The sequence below is a fragment of the Etheostoma cragini genome, chromosome 23, assembly GCF_013103735.1.
Source record: "Etheostoma cragini isolate CJK2018 chromosome 23, CSU_Ecrag_1.0, whole genome shotgun sequence".
Lineage (NCBI taxonomy): Eukaryota > Metazoa > Chordata > Actinopteri > Perciformes > Percidae > Etheostoma > Etheostoma cragini.
In genome coordinates, this window is record NC_048429.1 from 6,961,524 (window position 1) to 6,984,351 (window position 22,828).

The 22,828-nt window shown below is 40.2% G+C and overlaps 1 protein-coding gene across 6 annotated transcripts in view; it reads right to left on the minus strand.

Moving 5' to 3' along the window:
- The window catches only part of cacna2d1a (calcium channel, voltage-dependent, alpha 2/delta subunit 1a), an 86,884-nt gene that overhangs the window by 37,402 nt on the left and 26,654 nt on the right, over positions 1–22,828 (minus strand). For all 6 annotated transcript variants that reach the window (XM_034863429.1, XM_034863427.1, XM_034863432.1 and 3 more), the window contains exons 4-6: positions 11,631–11,690; positions 7,076–7,111; positions 6,205–6,340 (exon numbers count right to left, since the gene is read on the minus strand). In XM_034863429.1, coding sequence (XP_034719320.1) covers positions 6,205–6,340; positions 7,076–7,111; positions 11,631–11,690 — 232 coding nt within the window. The remainder of the gene's footprint in view (positions 1–6,204; positions 6,341–7,075; positions 7,112–11,630; positions 11,691–22,828) is intronic.

Here is a 22,828-nt window from a genome sequence, read left to right on the forward strand (position 1 = left end):
CCCCCCCCCCCTCCCCCCAATACTGAACAGTGAACAAGGAAAGATCACATTCAGTATTTCATTTGTCCAGCAGCTTCCACTGCAGAAAGTCAATATAGAGACCAAGCTATTAGGCGATTTGTATCTGTGCATGATAAGGAAGAGAGACAAAATAAATGTCTGAGAGGCAGAGTGCATCCTTACTCACAGTGTATCTTTCATGTGTTTCTTCTGTGTTAAATTGACAAACCTTGTATAGTCTCCGACAGGAATTCGGATGCAGACACACATCACACACACATCCCAAATGGGCCGGTCAGGCCCCACTAACCCTTAGCAGCATTATCAAAAGCGTGGCAAGGCCGTGTCCTCCAAGGTCAGCCACACACTGGAAGAAATCACAGTTTTAATGTAAACGGATCCATCTCTGTGGCAATGTTTCTGTCGCTTGGTCGAGGTCACCATGATAAGAGGAAGAAATGAAAAGTATCACAGCAGGTACGCAAGTGCCAGTAGGCTCTATTTATAAGGTGTGGTGCCATGGCCTGAGAAACCTTGGAGGGGAGGGTTTTTTGTGTGTTTTCGTGTCTGCACACTTAGAGCAAAAAACGAGGATATTACCATTTGCTAAAAGAATTTCAATAAACATGTTTTTCTTCAGGGGTGGAAAAACACTACATGATGAATAATAAACCAATGTCTATGAAAAACAGTAAACAGAAAAAAGGGTGATGAAATGAAGAAGAGAGGGAAGGAAGCCACTGGCAGTGTTTTTTTTGTTGAATACTTTTAATCAGCTGGCACTGAGCAATTGTGAAGGACCATTACAGGTAGAAGTTTGTTTGTGGGTCTTTTATTAACAGGTTGGGTCAGGTCCAGAATTGATAACGGTAACAAGTTGGTTACAGTATTGAGATTTATGAGTCTGGTCTTGCAAACCTGCAAAACTCTGGTTGGACCTTTTTGAGGTTTGTAAATGTTGATACACTGAGTGGTCACCATTTACAACAACTCAAAATGAGGACTGATATATCTTTGCTTCAGATGATAATATATTCAGCAAAGGTGCCCAGCAATGTCAGCCTGTTAAATCACGCCATTCAAAAAGCAAAGACATGAAAAAAAAAAAGAATGATTCATGGGCATTGCATATGGAACCAGAACTACAGGTAACACTACATATTCCCTTGTGAAGCATGTAGATGTTTTCAAAAACAAATCAAACAGGATTCTGGCAGTGAATGATGAGGGGGACGGTGGTGAGGACAAAAAAGCTGCGCGGTGTCTTGCCAAGCGATACCCTGTGGTGTTTCCTGTCATCAGCTAGCTGGTGGCTGAAACTGCCTGTGCATTTGAAAGTAATTGCATGGTGTTGGCCAAAGTGGTGAGAACCGGTAATCATTGTATCAGAGGGGGTCCTGTACTTGATACTTCAGCACTCACTACTAATTGTGACCTGAGTACTAACGCATCCTTTTTGTAAGCATTTACACAGCACTGAAATAGAATCTCCCTCTAAATAACTAAAATAATCCCCTCAGTATTTGGGTCAACACTGGGGCTACAATGATGTGGAAAATAAAAATCGCGACACTCAGCTCCACGAACCTGTGTCGCGGTGGGAGAAAGCAGAATCGCGACACCCCCCCTTTCCATCTCCCAGAGTTATCCTTCTCGTCCAGATCCAGTGCTACCACATCTTTAAATTACGAGTAGTCCTTTTGGTGTCTTATTCTTGTTTTGTCTGGTAAATTTAGCCAACTGTACAGACGGTAAAAAGCAAAAGAAGCGGCACCTTGCAGCGCCGGAAGACTGAGGTGGAAGACAGGTGTGCTTGCTAGCTAAATTACCATTAGATATGTTGTCTATTTATACAGTTAACTTTCCTGATGAATTTGTGGGTAAGCTAGGCGAGAGTTGTCAACCATGGTAAAAACAATCATACTAAAAATAAAACATAAATGAGCGTGTTTCACCGTTTTGTAATCTCACATTACCCACCAAGAATTACATTAGCATTAGCTACTAGTCAACCAGCACCTTTACAGTGGGCACCAAAGCTCTTTTATTCTTTGTTCCCCGTACAGGTTGGGAGGGGAATTCTTACCAATATTCTTATGTCTCATTCCAACGAGTTAATGAACTACTGAAACGATTTTGGAAACATTATTTTAAGGTACAATATATTCTTTTGTGTTGGATTGATCAACATTGAAATCAATCAATATCAATAAATAGGGTTTCTGTATTACTGTGTTGCAAACTGGGATGTTATCAATGACAAAACTATGCCATCAAACAGACGTTTGGTGTATTGTTACAGCCCTAGGCCATTCATACTAGTGGCGTATCTCATTCTTATAATTTTCCATTAAAGACCACAAGACACATCTCTCTCTTAAATCCTATCATCAACACATGTCAATTTCTCTCATTAAGAGATATTGAGAGTCTATATTTAGTAAATAACAAGCAACGACTTGATCAGAAGGCACATTTTTAGAATTGCTACACCACACATATATGATATGTCCTCATCCAGTTGATTCTGACTGGGAAAGACTTAATCCAATCTCTATATCTATTGAACCATGATGCTTAAATCGCATCTTAAAAATCGGGTCCTGCCTTTACAAACACACAAGTGGCAGAAAAATTAAAGACGTTGGAAAAGAAGGAAAGGTAAAAAACAGCCAAAGTCACATTTCACTTCCAGTTACATGATTGTAACACATCAACATACACAGTTGATGTGTGAGGACCATCTGACAAATAGGTGATCATTTGGTATTGCCATAGTGAGGTGATGAAGGGGAGCAAAACCTATTTATTAATATCTGGTGCCTTGCAATCAAGAGCAATTACTCAAGCCTTTTTACGCCTCACAAAAAAGGACATGTATCAAGTGGCATAAGAGTGCACAAAATTATAATCTTTTTCTACACTGTGAGCTTTGCCACAGGGGCTGTGACTTCGATACAAACACGCTCACATACACAGTGTCACAGTATCTCAGCACGTCAAAGAGTGTGTGTGTCTCGGGCTGACACGTGCCACACAGCGTTGATGCAAACGGGCATCAGAAGAGCCTAGGATCTCCTGCCAAGGCCACGACGCCCTCCCTTCATCTCCTCTTATCTCATACACGCCAATCTGCCCAATGAGTGAGAAGACACGCATACGCAGCCCTTAGATCCATACACAGTACAGTAGGTGTATGCGATGTGACACGCATGCTGATTCTCACACCCCAGGTGTTTCTTCCCCTCTCTCTCTCTCTAACACATTCACACACACAGACAAACTCTGATTCATCTCCATTGTGCATGCACGCACACACGTAAACACGATAATGAATCCCAATCTGACCACCCACAATGGATCCGCAGGGACAATTGATTCCAATCAGAAAGACTAATGCGGGGGAAAAAGACAGTAGCACATTTGTCTCCACACACCTAACTATTAATATGCTTAATAAAGTGAAGAGACGGATAAGGGGAAGGTGGAGTGATTAAGGCTGAAGGGCTAAAGCTGTTGAGGAAAAGGACAGCAAGGAAGAAGAGAGCAAGGTGGTGAGGAGAAAGGAAAAAGGGCAAATTAATAAGGGGAAAAGGTAGGGGTAAGGAAATAAAAAACAAACAAAGAGAGGAAAAACAGAAAGAGAAATGGGGTGGGTGTTGCAAAGGAAGTCTAGCGCAATTTGAAAAAGATGATGTTGATGACACATCTCTCCTTCAGCATCAGTAAAAGTCACAAGGACGCAAGCCTTGTCTAGACAGAGTCCTCTAATCAAGTAACAAGTCCTTCCTCCATCTCCACACAACAGGATAAAAAAACAGGGCGTGTCTAAGTATGTGGCACACACACACACACACACACACACACACACACACACACACACACACACACACACACACACACACACACACACACACACACACACACACACACACACACACACACACACACACACACACACACACACGGCAACAATGACAGTGCTGGCCAGTCGGAGTGGCAGCCCGTCCATGGAAATTGAGATAGAGAAATAGAGGGAGCATTAAATGATTTGTTAATAAAAATGATCAAAAACAGATAATAGCATGTGATGTTATTCCAATACACTTTTGGTCAAATTCAGCGAATATCTGGAATAGAATAGAAAACTGTGTTAATACACAGCCCCAAACAATAGGAAAACAAACAGAAAGGAGTGCACGATCCACAAAACACTGTTCCAGCCAATCAGCGTCTAGAAAACCACTAGAGGTAAAGAAAAATAAAATATGAAATAAAGGCTATGAGGGAATTTGATGCAAGTTAAAAATAACAGTGCATTTGGCAATGAAAAAAAATCTGTACAGTCAGAGGCCTCAGAGGCTCGTCACTCTGCACATTTATAGACCAACTTATGTGGAGTTACTCACTCTGTAAAGACATTAAAGTCATGTGGCTGAGTCCATTGCATTTAGCAAACACAGTGTGACGATCATTACTGAAATTGACATTGAATGCTCAATCAATGCCAAGGAAGCCATTAGTCGATGCCTGGGTATAAGGAAATAGTTTAAGTGTTTTGATGCCTGCTGAGTTTGTGTTTTTTTTAAATGGAATATCATGTTAAGCAGCGTGCGAGGCCAATTATGTAATGTTGCTCTACTAAATTTCTCTGAACATACATTCTGTTTCTCTTGATTGATCTACATTTCGTTAGGATTATCTTATCAGATCCCACGTCACTTCTACTTTATTAGTCATTTTTGCATCACAAGCTTCTCTTTATGTTGTCCCCATTGCCTGTCTGTCTGCGCCATCTATATGCAAGACTCTATACTAAGTGTGTGTGTTTGAAGGGTATGAGAGTGTCTGCATTGAAGGACATGACTTGTACGATATGTTTCTGTGCATATCAAGACATTTCTGCATTTGTGTGTGTGTGTGTGTGTGTGTGTGTGTGTGTGTGTGTGTGTGTGTGTGTGTGTGTGCGCGCGCAAGCAAGCTCTAATCTAGAGGACATGTTTGTGTGTGTGGGCAAGTTTTCTGCTTTGTGTAAATAGTCACTTACCCATACATTAGTATATTTATGTCTACCACAGAAGATTCTATGGTTTTCAAATGGCATTAGGACAAATGGATGTGTTTATAAAGTACTTATGTGTTTTGAGGTAATTGCTCATATCAGCATGTAAGCATGCTCTTAGTGACAATGCTAACATGCTCATGTTTAGCAGGTGTACTGTTTACCATGTTCATACTTACTATAGTGTGTTAGCATGCCAACATTTGTTAGTTAGCATTAAACAATTACAGCTGAGGATAATGAGTGTCATCAGTTTTGCAGGTTTTGCAAGTGAAGATTTTGACATATTGGTGAGACTGGATAAAACATGAGGGGATCACTACAGTCATTATGGTTCATCTTTGGGAACCATGAATGTCTTTACACAATTGTCATGGCAATCTATATAACAGTTGTGTAGACATTCTGGACTCACAGAAGCATTACGACAAAAAGACAGGAATAACAAAGTCTGTTTCTTCCTCTGGGGATAATGAATGTCTGTAGAGATTTTGATTCAATCCATCAATCTGGGCTATAGCAGTGGACTGGCCGACAGACCAACAATGCAATCCCTATAGCAATATTGCTAAAATGGCTCAAAACACTATGTTCACTTTGTTCATGATGTAAACAATGAGCAAGAAAAATGAACACAGTAAAAAAAGCAATGACAAAAGAAAAGCATGGATGTACGTTTCTGATAAAAACACCAAAATAACTGAGAACAGCTTTGAGCAAGTACAAAGGACCTACGAAAAAAAACAACGTATTATTGAATGAGGCACTGACTTTCTGTTCAACTGTCCCGAGAGGTCAGCGTGGTTAGTGCAAACATGAGGGAAAGGAGCAGCTGGTGACCAGGATAAAGAGGGGTCTAAAGTGTGCTTGGCATTGGGTTGTTGGCATCTGAGCTATATATAGACTAGAATGGCCTAGCCTTGGTGTGGAACTGTCTACACTACAGACAGTGCTAGGAGGCTGAGCTCTACATCATGGGAACGTACTGTAAATACTGGCTATAGTGATGACAAGGATAGAGAAAGGTGGGACATGGTGGTTACAGTGTATTTCTATTCATAGTAGAGGGATGTGTGGAGGATGTGAGACAGATTACTGTGCCCCTTTTTCTACTATGCATGTGTATGTGTGTTTTAACTTACAGCCTTCGTATATGTCCGTAGGGATGTGGACGGCAGTGGTGTTGTACGAGACAAGTCGTTTGAAGTCGGGGTCTATCTCAAAATCATCAGGAAGATATCGGTTCTTCCTTCCCTTTCCATCCTCTGTCTGATTAAGCTGCACAAAAAGGGACAAAACAGCAGAGCTTTGAGTTTCAAAAACTATCCTGCAAAGGATTGTATGTCTTAAGGGGGTCTGTGCATATGTGTGGATCGTTGGTTTGTAAACATACTGTTTATGCAATTTTTTGTTACTGTGAATGACAAGGTGTCAATGTTGGGTATTCACTGAAATGTCACTACTGACAGATAGAAATTGAGAAACTTCAAAGTTGTGGGAAGTGAAACAAACCCAGGCTTCCAGAGAGCTAGAGAATAGAGAGCGGTTGATAGTCAAATACAGAGTGACATTAGTGTGCTCTGGGTGTGTGGTTCCTTCCCACTGAGACAGTGGAGGGGCATTAGATGATGATCCCTGTTTAGAGGAGACAGATGACGTCTGAGGCCAAGGGAGGCATTCAATGTCTCAAGCCCTATACTTGTTTATGAGTATAGGGCCCAAAACATATACTGGTGATTTGAACGAAGGCAACTGGTTATACGTATATGCATACCTTCACTTCACCTACCTATACTTCAAGTATGGATACAACATAATTTATTCCTAAACGCATACAGTGATTTCTTTTCACAGATTATTAAAGGCTATCAATAAAATCTGTGATCAGGATTGTTGCCATGGTGATACTCTCTGGAGGACTGGATATTGATTGCTTGTGGTGTTATATTTGAGATTTTACATCTCTAACTACACTGACAAATTATCAAAATATTGGGATTAAGTTGTACTTACGTCATCTTTGGCATTGTAGTAAACCATTTTGTCAACCTGCAAAGAGATTGAAAAAGAAACAGAAAAAGATGAGCAATAAACACAGTATATGTCTTTGAAAAGCAACTTAATACCAGGCTAAAAAAACAGCATTTTACTGCCCTCTCTGGTTGAAAGTTTGAATGTTTAACACAGTAGGTAAGAGTGGCCTTGTTGCACTGGTGACCACATACAACAGTGATTTCACAATGTACCCCAAGTACACTTATGCATCACTGTTGGAAGGTGAAAAGCAAAAACAAGATTTCTAGCAGTTAAGTTGCTCATAAAATCCACAAGTCAGTTTACAAGTCTTAAAATAGGTGCAAAAATGTGTCATACCTGATCAAATATCAAATCACACTTAATTATTCTGTCTCTTGTATTTCCTTTTTTACTTTTTTGTTAGGAATAGCAAAGACTAAAAGTCCCATTAGAAGCAATATTTGCTATTAAGATTACATTCGGGGAAAGCCTAGGCAACGTATAGTACTTACATCTAGGCCGGAAAAATATCAAATGGAACCAAACTGATGGAGGAACTGCCAGCAGATGCTAAACATCCTTCTTTAAAAATGTCTGAATTCGAATCTGAAAAGATGACATGAAGTAAGTAAAGCTATCATACTTGTTTTTTTTTGTTACATCTGCAACTGCAAATGTAATCTAAATCTATATTTCCTTGCAGGGCAACAATGTGTGTTTGACACTGAGGATCAGTGAAGTAAGTGGTGTTGTTTTGATCGCACACTGCTGGGCTTCCTGTCGGTACACAGCCTAGGAGGGCGCTAACAAGCTAGGCTAGCTGCTGACACAAGGATGCCCTGGAGCCACAGAGCTGGTTCACTGACTCCCACCAACTGCCTACCAATTCTGGAGTTGCAAAAGCAATCAGTGACTTCTCCTGCCACTGTAACCTTAGTTTAAATTGTTTGCAATTAGCACACAAGAAGCGATTACACTTTATAATCTGTGTCAAAGGCTAGCATCTGCTCTCTGTTTTGTTTCTGTCGAGTTAGATATATCAGGAGACATGCAGGTGAAACAATTTGTGCAAAGTGTAGGTCTAGTGCACATATACTGCACATGCAATCAAATACATACACACTAATATGAGGAGATTGCCCCATGATGTTCTTTCAGGTCAGGTCATGCTACTGCAGACAATGTGCACACCCAATTTCCACAGGATGCGTAAAGGCTGCGGATTGACTCAGCTGCCTGACGGCTCTGTGGTCCGCCGTCCGTCAATGCCCACCAGGTCCGGATTTGTTGCGAAACGGCAGCGGCCATGACTGACAGCTGAAGTCTCGAGGACCCACGAGATCTCGCAAATTCATGTAGAATTGAACCACAAAAATAACAAAAGTTAGTTTCCATCCAGAAGAGTAAAGGGGAAACAACTCTGTGTTTTCAAGGTGTAGGGCAGGGAAATATGATCCGCTGTGAGTTTTTTATTAACCGGAAGTTTTATTTTGTTTCTGTGCTCGACCTCCTGTCCCGCTCTAGCTGCCGGATGCTGAATTGCTGCGGAGATCTCTGGCGTCCGGCAAAAATAGAAGCTCTGCGGATCTACTCTGGAAGGCTGCGGATTGACGGAGCTGGGATGGAGTCAGGACGCAGCTGTTCCACAGTCCCTGGAAGTACACACATTGACTTTAATGGAAACCTAATGACTCCGACGCGGTTTTGCATCCCTGTGGAAATTGGGGGTTAGCAATTCAGCACAAGACCATGCTCACGGCGGATCAAATTTCCCTGCACTACACCTTGAAAACACAGCACAGAGTTGTTTCCCCTCTACTCCTCTGGATGGAAAGAAACTGTTGTTGTTTTTGTGGTTCTTTTCTACATGAATTTGCGAGATTTCGTGGGTCCTTGAGACTTCAGCTGTCAGTCATGGCCGTGTTCCCGCAACAATTCTAGACCTGGTGGGTACTGATGGACGGCGGAGCACGGAGCCGTCACGCAGCGGAGCCAATCCACAGCCGTCACGCATCCTGTGGAAATTGGGGGTAAGCAGTGACCATAACGCTGAGGTCACACCCCCGCAGCCTCGCAAGAACACTTGATGTGTGAGAGATGGCGAAAGGCTTGTAGGTAGGGGAAGGTTTAAGAAATAAATAAATGATTTACGCTATTACTTATGTGGCATCTTGTGATGGGTGTTTGACATCTAAATTTATTTTCTGGAATATACTTGTTAAGATATTGCAATTCAATCTCTGGCAGGTGTAACTGCAGTTTATGTCTAAATTTGTAAAAACCTAATGACTCATTCAATTTCCAATCCACTCACTGAAAAAAAAGTGATGGTGCTTTTTCCTCACATTCACAGCAGCACCAAACATTGTTCTGTTAATGGAGTCATAAAAATGCCCTTTTTCTTCTCATATGAAAGTTAATACGGGTTGTGAAGTATCCCATTTAATAATATGCAATATTTATATTTGACAGTGCCACCTTCAAACCCACTCTTACATAAACCTGAGAGCAAATCAAAATGAAGACAAGATCTACCAATAAGCAGAATTAAACACAAACAATGTAATCAAATTGACTTGTTTAGAGAAGCTGGATCCAGCTTGTATTCTAATACCAAGTGTAAATAGGGCCAAAGGCAATGTATTACACTGAGCAGGCACACAGTTGTCACAGCTTTCAAGTGTTTAAACTCAACAGGGAGAGGTGCCCAGTAGTAGTTGTTCCAGTTATCAGAGGTGACAGAGAACAGACGCATGCACATAAACACACATGCATGCTCCTGTAGGTATTTCAAATTATTTACTATGATACAAATCCATCCAATATGTATGCATGTTTGAGAAGGCCTACTTTGTGCTTCAAACTGTGAATGTGTTATTTCAAGTGATTGCAGTATATATAATTGCTTTTTAGCTTTGAGTCCAATATTTTAATTGAAAAGGCAACCGTAATGAACACATTTTCAAGCACATATTAAGATTTACAATATTGTCTTTTAAATATGTACATGTGTCAAAGCCAAGGTGGCATCAGTTTTGGTTATAATGGTTTTGTAGAGGCTTGCATTGCATCTTCAATCAATGGCTTTAAATAGAAGAAACTGAAAATATAAAATCCCACAGAAGATGTCCACATCCCGAGTTAAAATAATTTCTGTGTGCAATGACCGTCAATCAGGCAGCCTTATCTTTTGTAGAAACATAACCTGTGCTCTCATTAGACGTTTGGCCGATGCTAAAGGCTGATATACAGTACACAAATAGACACATATTCTCTGTGTTCAATGAAAATACACACGGGTTCATGCAGGGCTGAGCTGAAGAGGCACAGCATTTTCTGATGTTACACTACAGCTGTGGTTACATATACAAGACCATCACATTCTCTTTCGAACATAACAATGACAACAACAATGCTTGAGCTGTCCAGGGATGAGATTCATATCTGTCAACTGTAGAGGCGACAAGCCTTGCAAAGCTCTTATCTCTATCAAAATAATACAAATCTCTGAAGCCACTAAATGCCTTAGTACATACTCCGAAACAACAGGTTCAAACAGAGGACATATCAGGAGGAATTTACTACATTTGTGCAGAGCACAGAGCCTCAGGCATATCTATAGCAAAACTACACAGTGTACCAGAGAACATGACTTTATGCTCTTAGTATTCAGTCCCTATATCACCCACTATGCCCATTTACAATACTGGAGAATGTTCAATGGATTCAGTTATTGCAGAAATCCCTGTAACATTAAACAAAAAAATGAATTACTGTAACTAACCAAGCATCTAGGGCCAAAGGAATATCAAACTGAGTGAGTAATACAGCAATAAATGAACGCATTTCCTTCCCTGTTTTCTCAGTGCAACGCAGCATGCAAGACGTTGAATAATGGGATTTTCTAATAGAAAAGATCATTAAGGATTGTCAAATAACACTCAAGAGTTTTTTTTAATTTCTTTGAAGTTCTTCCGCCACAGTATGTAAACACGATATCATTTGTTAACTGGCTGCCAAGAGCAAGAGGCTTTTCTGATTGCAAAGCAAGGGCAGGAAATTTGTAATTTGCATTAATTATGAAATGGTCAGAGCTAAAACACAGAAGAGCTGAGAGAGCTGCATTGTAATTCTTTACTACCACTGTGGAACGGGGCCCTGCATTCACTGGACCAGAAATCGGGCAAAGTAATTACATGGGTAAAATAATAATGTGTTCATATTATGTTTTGTACATTCCCCAACGTATTCTTATCACTATGATTAATGGGCAATATCGGAGTAAGCAGTACGTGTGTCTGCTCATCATAAGCATGCAAGTTGTTTCTGCCTATAATATAAAATAATGAAATTCAATCTGGTAGAGTCATTACAGCACTACTGTCACTAAAATGAGATTTGCCATCCAATTATTACAATCATACTGGATCATAAATAACATGTCTCCTCCCCCCCCCACTCCTCTTCTGGAGTTCACGGCACCACTTGACCTGTGTTGTAAAGCAGCCAGTGTTAATGAACATATTCGATCAGGCTCCAGCTGCTCACTCACCTCACTGGTGTCCCTCCACTCGTGCTCCATTTGAAACTTTTCTGCTTCTGTTGCCAACCTCTAAGAGAAGACAGAGGAAGAGGAGAGTGTAGAAGGAGAGGGGAATACAGTATGTTAGATAATGTTTAACATGACTTTTGGCCCAACAGCTACATTACTGTCACCATCATACATTATAGCTTTGGCCACAACTAGCACTTTGTCCAAGGTTGACAACTTTCACATTAGCTGATTTAGAGATTTGAAAAGCCATGACCAGAAAATATGGATAATTAATTATCAGAATGCGAATTCAATACATGTGAAAACATTTAACCCCATGACAAGGAGAGTACTGCTAATGCAGAAACAGTGCATGTTCAAGGGAAAATACCTCATTTCCTCTTAGCATCTGCAGGCATTAATAAGTGCTAGCTGTGTGACACAAGGTTGTGTTAAAATTAGACACCCACCTAATCAATTTTTTCCCACAGATTTTGTCCTAATGACTGGGTTAATGGGTTTATAATAGGCTTATCTTTTAATCTGTACCTGATCCAGAAATGCACTGTACTACTAATTTCCCCTGGGAAATATCAAATCCGGCTCTTCCTGCCTAAGTGTATGGCACCATGGGTTTCAAGTTACACAGAAAGAGCAGAGACTTGATGGGGGCAAAGCAGTTAATTAATTTATGAAATGAGAGGAGGAGGAGGGGGTTGAAACAATGAATTATTATATTAATTTTTGCGGTGAAATTAAATGAGACAGTCCCAAGAATCACAGGGGCAGAGCCAAGTCTGACTGTGAATTGCAGACTGGGATATTAGTCGCAGTGTTTGGGCACAACATCAGAACTGAAACATGACACAAACTGTGCATTTGTCTTTGTTTGCAATTTTGGAATCACTTATCAAAAAGCACTACAAATCTTAAACCACTTGGCTGATATCATTGTACCCTCACAATAAGACACAATGTGCATAATCCATGTGATTAACAGCCTGGTGGTTGAGAAAACACCAAAGGAAAAAAAAAACATAAATCATCTAAAGTGACTCCAAACATTTAGTCGTCCTTTAAATGGACATTTCTAATGCAACAGTGCTCCTTCATTCCCCCTCAAAGATAAGTCCCCCCTCCTAATGCACAATCAATTGGCGCCGAAGCTAATTTGTGATAATGAAAACTCCCTCCTGCAGATCTTGCTTCAGTTTGCCCGTTGTGCCTGTACACCATGGCGCCCCATAATCCACGCCGGGGGCTGGCACTCTTGTGGTCAGAAACACTATTACCTCGACAGCCACTCAGTTGTGTCAAATTAGGGGAGAAATGTAGCAGCAACTGTCACAGACAGTAGGCCTCCTGGCTAGCAAAGAAGCCAGGCTGAAATAGAGATATGTGTGTCTGTGTGGTTAAGGAAGGAAAGAAAAGCGTGCAAGTGGGACTTTAGCTTATTCCCCATATCCCCAAGAGTTAGACAAGTCGATTCATACCCTTCTCATCTTTATGCATGCAGTATCTCTGTCTGACTGTCCCACAGCATCAGCTTAGCCTAGCAAAGATCCTGCAGGTACATGGTTCCAACTAGCTACTGATTCCAATAAGTGACAAAATAACCCCAACATCTTCCTATTTACATGTTGTGATTTGTATAGTCACAGGGTGTACAAATAACAAGGTCACATGAGACACAGCCATATTCAAACCGCACACTAACTAGAAACTATATTCTCAGAAAGGCAAAGCACTGCTACTTTGGCTACTGAGACTGCAATAACCCACCTGTTAAGAGCCATATTGCTAAAAAAAATGCTTGTGTGTGGATGCATGAAGAGTCATGAAAATAAGAATAATGTTGTAATAGAAGGGGGATGTACCCTGGAAATCCAGAGTTCTTGCGAGAGCAAAATTTGAAATGTGGTACTGTAGTTATTCTAACGTTACTAGTTGTTGCAATGTAAAGCATGTAAAATTTTATTGGTGGAAAGACAGATTGGGTTGTGTGTTTCCATCACTCTCACAAACTACTAACCAGATACTGTGGTCACAAATCCATCAACTGTGATTTACTCTGGAAGCACTTCTACTGTATTCAAGCTTAAAGCATCATCACAAAAATTAAATGCTATAATTGGCCAATAGGTTTGTATTTCTGAAGTCCATACAACAGCAAGTTGGAAACAATTGCTACCATATTCACAGGTGTGTGTCAATAGGGTTTGTCATTACAGTCACATTTATTTTGTTTTACATCCGGCGCATTTCAGGTTTGCTTTTCAGTTATCCATGTCACATGTTTCTAGGGGAATCTATCAACTTCAGTTTTAATAAATATTGCTAGCCACACTGACCGTCAGCTTTGGCTAAAAGTGTATTTTACAGTAGTTTTTGTTTCAAGTCTATATCCTCAGAATTACAATCACCTCAGACTACATTGATTTTGTAAGAGCCGTGAGCAATTGCAAAAAGTCCCCAATCTTGATCCTTAACTTAGTCTGGATTGACAATGGCTCATTTACCGGATAGTTCCGGCAGTGGTCCCTCATCTTCTGCTTTCTTTGTGTATACGCTGTAAACTCCAGTCGATTCTAGGAACAGCAACGGGGACCTAGCAAGCTAATGTTACACTCTGAATATTGCAAGACAATTTGGATCGTGCAACAAGACAGGCCTCCTTGGTTCTTTTGGGTAATGATGTTGAAGATTTACAAAGAATATGTGTACACACACACACACACCAGAGGATCAGACATTAATTAATGAGGATCTCTGCAGCAGACCAACAGGTCAAAGAGTCAAAGGTCAACAGCAGTTGCAGTTTATTCCCTCTTCTTTCATGTTAAAGTCAGTCTTGCAGCATTGTCTTGCCAAGCCTTTAAGTGGTGTCAGATTTGCATGATTTCACAAGTTTCACATCTCAAAGTGTCATATGAATGCATGTAAGATGCAACACAAATCCACAAAAATGTGATGCCAAATTCCAAATTTGGAAAAGAAACTCCAGCCTATCAATAGAAAGGGCTGTAAGTAATGAGAATAAATAAGCCAACAAATATACCGACTTGCTAATGAGCTGGCATAACGTTTTTTCATATCAGCAAGCTACTATAGAATGACTAATGAGAGCATATTGCAGAGGTACAGAACAGATAACGAAGATGATCTATAGTGTGCCTGGTTCATGCTGTGATGCATGAGAATAAAGAGTCTAACTGTGGTTTCAGTTCCTGTGAGGAGAAATTGGACACTTATAACGCTGGTGCCATGTTTGTCTTATGTTGGGTCCTAACAATTCCCCAAAAATAATTAAAAAAAGAAAAAAGAAGAAAAAAAAAGAGAACTGTCCACTGTACACAGATGTCCCCTAAATCTACTGTATGCACACACAATACATAGAACGAGTGTGTGCATGTGTGTGTTTGGCTTTTGTTTGGGGAAAATGTATTATGTCCACTCCGCTGTAATGCCTTGCATCTCCTACTGACGTCACCACATGCAGATACAAATGGATTTATCTTTGCTACAACAAAGGTGTTTTCTGAAAACTTTTAAAATATAAACTAAATAATTTGATGTATAAGATTGGGCCAAAAAGTACTAGCAAATACAAAATTTATCAATGCAGAATGGTGTTTGACAGACATTTGTCCAACAGCCTTTTTTTATGAGAAAATTAAAGAGAAAGAATGGAACAATTATTGATCCATGTGTTTATTTGTTTATAATACAAACACCAGTGATCATTCACAGGACTCACTGCAGTTACAATATAGGACAGATTTGTTAAATCTAGATGAGTCTTAGAGCGTTTGAAGGAATGGAGAGAGGGAGGGCTCAAAGAAATGAGCCATAATATTAACTGGTTTTCACACAAACATACAGTACATGTACAGTACACAAATCTACCTCAGCTGTCAAAAACGGCATCCTTTATGTTTGCTATCTAAGAGCACTGGGTAATTCATTCAAAACGCTGTGCTCTGCAACTTGTCTAATTTTGCATTTTGTAAGCAAGAGATGTCCTGTGTAAACACACACTCTTTCTTTTCTGACACACGTTTGTGGCAGTTTGATTAGAAGACATCTAGTCCTGCCATGACAGAACACACAAACACACACACACACACCTGCCATCTCACTGATGTGCTGGGAGATAGGGACAGGAGAGCTGAGGAAACATGAGCATCTGCTGTTGTGACTGGCAGCACTTTAGTCAGATCTATCCTGCTCAGCCTGTAGGGAGCCAGGAGGAGAGTGGTGAGAAAGAACAGGGGAAGAGAGAGTGATACATTTGCACTTTCAGCCACAGGCAGACTGGCACAAGTAAGAAAACACCTGTAAAGTACAGTAAGTGCATGCAAGTTGATGGATTAACCCTACTTACTACAACCCTGTTATTTTCAACAGGAAGTAGCCCTTACCACTTTTGCAGGAAGGGACCTGTTAGAGACTGATGCTAGTCTCTGGATGGATGTTTAATGCTGCCTACTTTAGCTTCCAGTTCAACTGTAAGATAGTGTTTTGGTAAGTGTTTTGAGTGAATGTATTGTCAACAATCATTTCACACTCCACCTTGTTTCAGTTTCAGTGCTCATGCCACTGCGCTGTTGTTGATACAGTACATCAAGCCACCAAAGAAAAAAGATATATTTCTGAATTCTAAAGACAAAATAATGTCAACTATTATTTTCCATGTCGCACGGAGACACGTGTATTCTGTAGCACAGCTGCTACTGTCTATGCCTGAATGGGACTGAATATGACAGAGAGGGAGAGAGAGAGAGAGAGGGGGGAGAGAGAGAGAGAGAGAGAGAGAGAGAGAGAGAGAGGGGGGAGAGAGAGAGAGAGGGGATAGAGAGAGAGAGAGAGAGAGAGGGGATAGAGAGAGAGAGAGAGAGAGAGAGAGAGAGAGAGAGAGAGAGAGAAATTATAAGAGAGACTCATCAAATGTACACTCCCTCTTTGTATGCATATACTGTACATCTAATACGTTTCATGTAAGAAAACAGAGTTGACAAACACAAAGCTGGAGCCGCAGAGACACAGAGTGTGCGACAGCTGGGCTGACAAAAGCAACAAGACCCATGATATACACACACATACACCCACTCTAGGAAGTGGTGAATAATGAGTCACTGGTGGCCAAAATCCATCTCACTGATTCAACATTTTCTGCAACATATAGATATGTTAATAGTTTTTGGAGACTGAGACATTTTTTTTTTTTTTTAATTCCTATGTTTTTGTGATTTTTTGTGTGTACACTGTTGGCTAAGGTTGCCATTTTTTAATGTTTCATACTACTCTGCATGCAAATGTAGAGCAGTAGAGTAGCCACTCAAAAGCAAGACTACCTGAGCCTTACAGCAGATATAGGAGCTACGACCGAGGATCTATGATTGACACACAGAGGGGTTAGCCATTTTGGCAGCCGTAGACGATCGTAATTTAAATGTGACGGCGCCACTCCTAGCGAGACAGCATGTAAGTGCTTCGTATGATTGCAAAAGATAAGTCAAATGTTACAACACCTCGAGAACTGGCTAACAGAAAAAGAAGGATTTGAGTAAAATCAATCAATCAATCAAGCAAGCAATCAATCAATCAATAACAAATGAAATAACAAATAGGGAAGATGGCATTAATAAATGTATATAAATATATAAATCAAAGTGAATTGTGCAAATATTTCTGCAAAGTAGATGCTGTAATGAAACTGACAATTGTGATGAATATATAAATAATCAAACAATACAGGATTATTATATAGTGAGTTAACTATTATAGTGCACTGTAAATGTATGGCCGGTCTTTTAAATACATTTGAAAAACATTGAAAATAACCATAATTTGTATAGTTTCTTTCTGTGTGTGTTCCATTAATACTTCCCCATCCCATAATTGAGTATGAGCTCCAATACTAACATAGTGCCCTTCACTGTGCAATTTGTCACTGACTGAAGTAGGTCATATTTCAGTGCCTCAAGACTACTACCAATATTAATCATTCAGATCAATCTGCAACAAGCTAGTTACTCTGAGACAACCCACTGTAGCATGGGATGCCATCTGTATAAATTACCTGGCATTAATAATCCTTTATGTTATTTATTCTGCAATTTTGTAATGGAATGTGAATTTTGAGTTCATTCAATCCACAATTCAATGAAAGGTATGCTTTGAAACGACATAATTGGGTTTAGTGACTAATTGAATAACGGGCTCTCTTCTGAATGCCATCAGAAATAAAACATTATGGAAATTATTATGGCATATGATGTTTGAGTGGATATGCACTCATGGGGGAATTGGAGACATTATCCTACAAAAATAACGTGTGAGCCTTGTGTGTGTGTGTGTGTGTGTGTGTGTGTGTGTGTGTGTGTGTGTGACTGTGTGCCTACTCTGTGATTAGGACTTTAACAGCAGTGTCTAATGACTAACAGCATGTCATCCAGTGTTGCTTTAATAACGCACTTCCAGACACTGGAGCTCAGTGATTCCTCTGTAATTATGCACCACTACATAACAACAGTTAAAAGAGCTCTATTCAAAAACTCAAGCTCTTGCTCTTATCCTTTTTTGACAGTTTAATGAACATGTATGCTACTAGAGTGTTTAAAGCATGCATGAATGAAAGTTTTCACATTTTGTTTGCCCAGAGTGGAAAAGTGGGCGAGAGAGTGAGCGGGAGAAAGAGAAAATGAGAAGTGATTCTTTTTCGGAGTAAGGAATCTGTTTATGATGCCCATGCTGCTTAGCAACCAGGGTGTCATGGTTACCTGCTGCATCTGTGGTCCATGCACTGTGGAAAGCAAAAGCTCCCATGCGATGGCGACACAAGAGACCGGCAACGTTTTGTTCATTATCTTCCCATTGTAGAACAGCCCATCTTCCACCTCAGAAATTAAGGCTCAACTTAAACCTTCCCCCCTATGCCAATGCAAACAGCCCACTCACAAGGTTGGAAAACAACCATTATTTTAGTTTTTTTTTTTAAAGCCACCAATTCTGGCTCATATTCTGATGGCTAGCCAAAGCCTTTTTGGATCTGCTGCCAAAGCGCTAATGCATTCCCAGGCCTGAAATAACCCACACCAATCAATATTCAAATGGCCCAGTCCTCAGCTGTCTGTTGTAGTCCTGCATTGTATCTTACCCTTATGCTTTCCCATTCACTCTTGGATGGTCAATTTGTTTTTCTTTTGCTTTACTTCAGAAAAACGTCACAAAGAACCTCACTCTTTTTTTTTCTTACTCTTTGTCTGTGATTTTAATCTGCAGGACACCTTAAGACAAGCTATCAGATACTAGTGCAATTTCCCCTTGGCTTTTTAATGTCAAAAGCAAAGATTGTAAGGATTTTACATTTACATGGTGATACTAAGAATGTGCCAATACTTATGTAATCATTTAAAATTGAAACAACTGCACTAACATGTAAAGCAAATTAAAAGTGAGTCAGAAGTAAACTTCATTTATCAAGATCAGTGATGAAAGTAACACACAACAGCAGGACGCAGCATAGATGGTTACGTTGCTAATAGGGCTCCATCTTAAAAGTCGAATATTTGAGTTCAAATCATTCGTTAAGTCATGTCGTCCTGTCTGCTCTGTGAAGATGTCAATGACGGGTACAGGCGGTGCAAAACCAAACCCAGGGTGAGTCTGATTGAGACAGAGGCAGCTGCCCCGAGGAAGAGAGACCTTCCTCAGTCAGACTCCGATATAACATTATCTTTTGCCTTCTGCTTAGAAGTGGTGAATTCCCAGGTCACAGCAATTTACTGGCTATTGTTTCATATCTAGTGTCAGAAAAAAAAATGACCTTGGCATATTGTGAGTGAAACGTTCTGAGTAAATTTAAGTTTGGCTTTTATCGTGAAGGGTAAAAATGGAAGAAGTGATCCTGTGTGTGCTGCAGTTAATATTGGTCTTGGTCTTGGTTTACGCTGGTTCAGATTCCCCTCGGCTACATTAGTTAGCACACATTAGCCCAGAGGGCTATCTTTGCCTGTATACATCATTAGGTGTTTGACCAGTTGAAACACAGGGTGGCTTTTAGGTAATCTGAATGGTAGAGTTCCCCCCCACCAGTAAAAACTAATATACAGACATAATTACTGATATAATTGCACTGACTGGCTATTGCAGGAATATGCAGACAATAAACAGAATCCAAAATAGGGTTTTGAGTTCATGACTATATTTTATGATTATAACTTTAGTTCAGATCTAACTCATTTACTCAATTACTTTTTGTATCAGTGTTTTCTGTGAGGTCCCATTATTCGCTGATTTGTTACGCTGTGAAAAATATCTTAAATTAAGACACTCAATTTAATGAGGTTAAAAATTATATTTAGATGCAAATTATTTCAATTTAGTAATCAGCCTGATACGGTCACCTTTTCGTTGAAATTTTTTTTTTCCAGATTTAGAAAGGAGTAAAAATACCTCACTCAATTGGCATAGCTTTCTCTCAAACATATTGCTCCTTTTTTATTATAAATGAAAATATCTGGAGATCTCTGCCCGTGTCACCATTGGAAGAGAAATGGCCTATTCCACTGGGGGTGGTTAACCACAGGCCCCCTACAAATTGGATTGGTTAAGAGGAACGGTTTAATAATTGATAAGAACAGAAGCAGAGGAGTCGGAGGTGGCTTGGATATCAGAAAAATCTACTGTCAAAGCGGGTTATAAAAAGCCCAGGTCAATGTAATGAACAAATGGACTAAAGCTGTCTTGAGTGTATGTGCCATATGTGTGAGTTGATTCAATATTAATCATCAGGCCACAGCTACATGTGAGCTCAGGATGGATGTAATGAAGGGGGCAGTTGGAGCGTAGTCAAAAAATGACTAGAGACTATCGTCAAGACACGTAGCAAGATTGCAGGCATAAACTTCCCCACTCTCTCCCACATCTACTCCAACAAAGTGTTTGTATTTTATTTAATATTGTGTTTTAGACTGTCAGTATCTCATGTTTTGCTGTATTATTGTGTGTAATGTCCTCATGTCTGTCTGCTGGCTGTACAAACAATTGCCCCTTGGGAATAATAAAGTTACCTTGACCTTGTAGTACAACGGAGGAGGAGGATCTGAGTCGCAGACATACAAAGAGACGGATACAGATTGGAGGAGGAAAACAGTGTGGTGAGCACTTCGGTCAGTTTCTATGATTAAGTCAGTCAGTCATTGACGTTTATTCATAATGGATTTGCGTCATTCCTTTTCAAATCCCTTTTTGTGAGGGGAGACTTAGTAACTTGCTAACTTGGGGGTGGCAGTAGCTCAGTCCATAGGGAGTTGGGTTGGGAACCGGAGGGTCACTGGTTCAAATCCCCGTATGGACCCAAAAAGTTGGGAGCGTGGATTGGTGGCTGGAGAGATGCCAGTTCACCTCCTGGGCACTGCCAGGTGCCCTTGAGCAAGGCACCGTACCCCCCCGACCGCTCAGGGCGCTGGTTCAGCTGGCAGCCCACTCACTCTGACATCTCTCCATGTATAGTGCATGTATAGGTCCTGAGCATGTGTGTGTATTTCAGGCCTGTGTGTGAGTACTAACAAAAAAAGTGTGTACACAGAGTGTAGTGCAGTAATTTCCCCATTGGGGACTAATAAACAAATTATCTTATCTTATCTTAACTAAAAGTTTTTTCCTTTTACTTCCACATGTGGGCTGGCTGATCACATCACATTCAGATCACAATGCATTCTGTGTGCATTTAAACATTGAATTAATATTCTTTTTTTTTCCTTATACAAATAGCATAATCACAAATTGCTTGGTAAAGTCAGGTCTAAATGGGGTCTTTAGTGTAAGAAAAGGCGCCAGCGCAGGTAGGTGTGAACTACTAATTTCTGGAATTTAAGTGGAAAGAGGCGCAAATACAATCTCGTAAAAAACAGACTGAAGCAAGACGATTATGATTTTAGAAGAAATAAAGTATTAAATAAGCAATTTCTAGTTGCTTACATGTTTGGTAAATGGTTAGATATGGTAAAAAAATAAACAAACATGCTGGTTTATTTTTAACACACTATAAAAGCATTACATCTCTGGATAGAAAGGCCCGAAGAGGAAAGAGACGTTGAAGATAGAGACAACAGACAAGACGGAGAGAGGGATCAGATTTTAAAGCAAAACATTGTCTTACTTTAAGAAAAAATGATCATCCATATTCAAACTCTGCCACACAGACACACACACACACACACACACACACACACAAAAGGGGAAGAAATAAGAAAAGACAGAAAGGGAGAAAAGACGATCTTGGGGCAAGACAAAAATAGCAAAATGGGAATCCGGAGTGACAGAGAGTCAGGGTGAAGTTATGGGAAGGGAAGTTAAGAGGGAGTTACTGTATGAGCAATGAGGATGTAAGGACAGGGTTGGAGGAAGGAATGAAATAAAAAAGACACAGAACAGGATAAATTAAATACTATGTGACAAGAACGGAGATGGAGATTGATGAATTTAGGGTTGTGAACAAAGGCTCAGAAAGGTTGAAAAGTTAGGAAAAGGTGATTGCACTTGCGTGTGTGAGCATAGAGATCTCCAGGATGGCTCCAAGTGGAGCCTGGGTGTCTGCAAAGGTTCAGGGACTTATCTCCATAGTTTCTTCAGGAGTGAAATTAAGATATGACAGGAGCCGCCTATAGAATCTGACCTTCTTCTTCATCATCTTCTAATGTATCAATGAGATCTAGGAGACCACACACACGCACAGTTCTATGTGTACAGAAGGACAACATAACAAGAACAACATGTCATAATGTTTCATAATCCATTTACTCTGAAAAAGCCAGTCTGAAGGAGAAACCAGCTTAAAAGCCACACACGCACGCGCACACACACACACACACACACACACACACACACACACACACACACACAGGGTTAAAGTGTTGCTGTTGTCTCTGCAGTGCGTTGGTTTCTTTCCTGTTGGAAATTCCAGTTTCGTTTGACAACCTTCTAAGAGGACAATGCACACTGACTGCAGAATATGGTGACGCAACATGACAGAGTCAAGTTCTTTGATCGCCCATGAGTAGCTTGGAAACAAAATTATTTTGTCAGTCGGATCACGCTTTTGGTTGAAACAGACGGGTGAGGAGTGATGTTACAAACACTGTATAAGGGAGAGAAAGCTATACATTTACAGCCTTTCATACATAAAAAATTGAAAAAGAAAAGAAGACAGC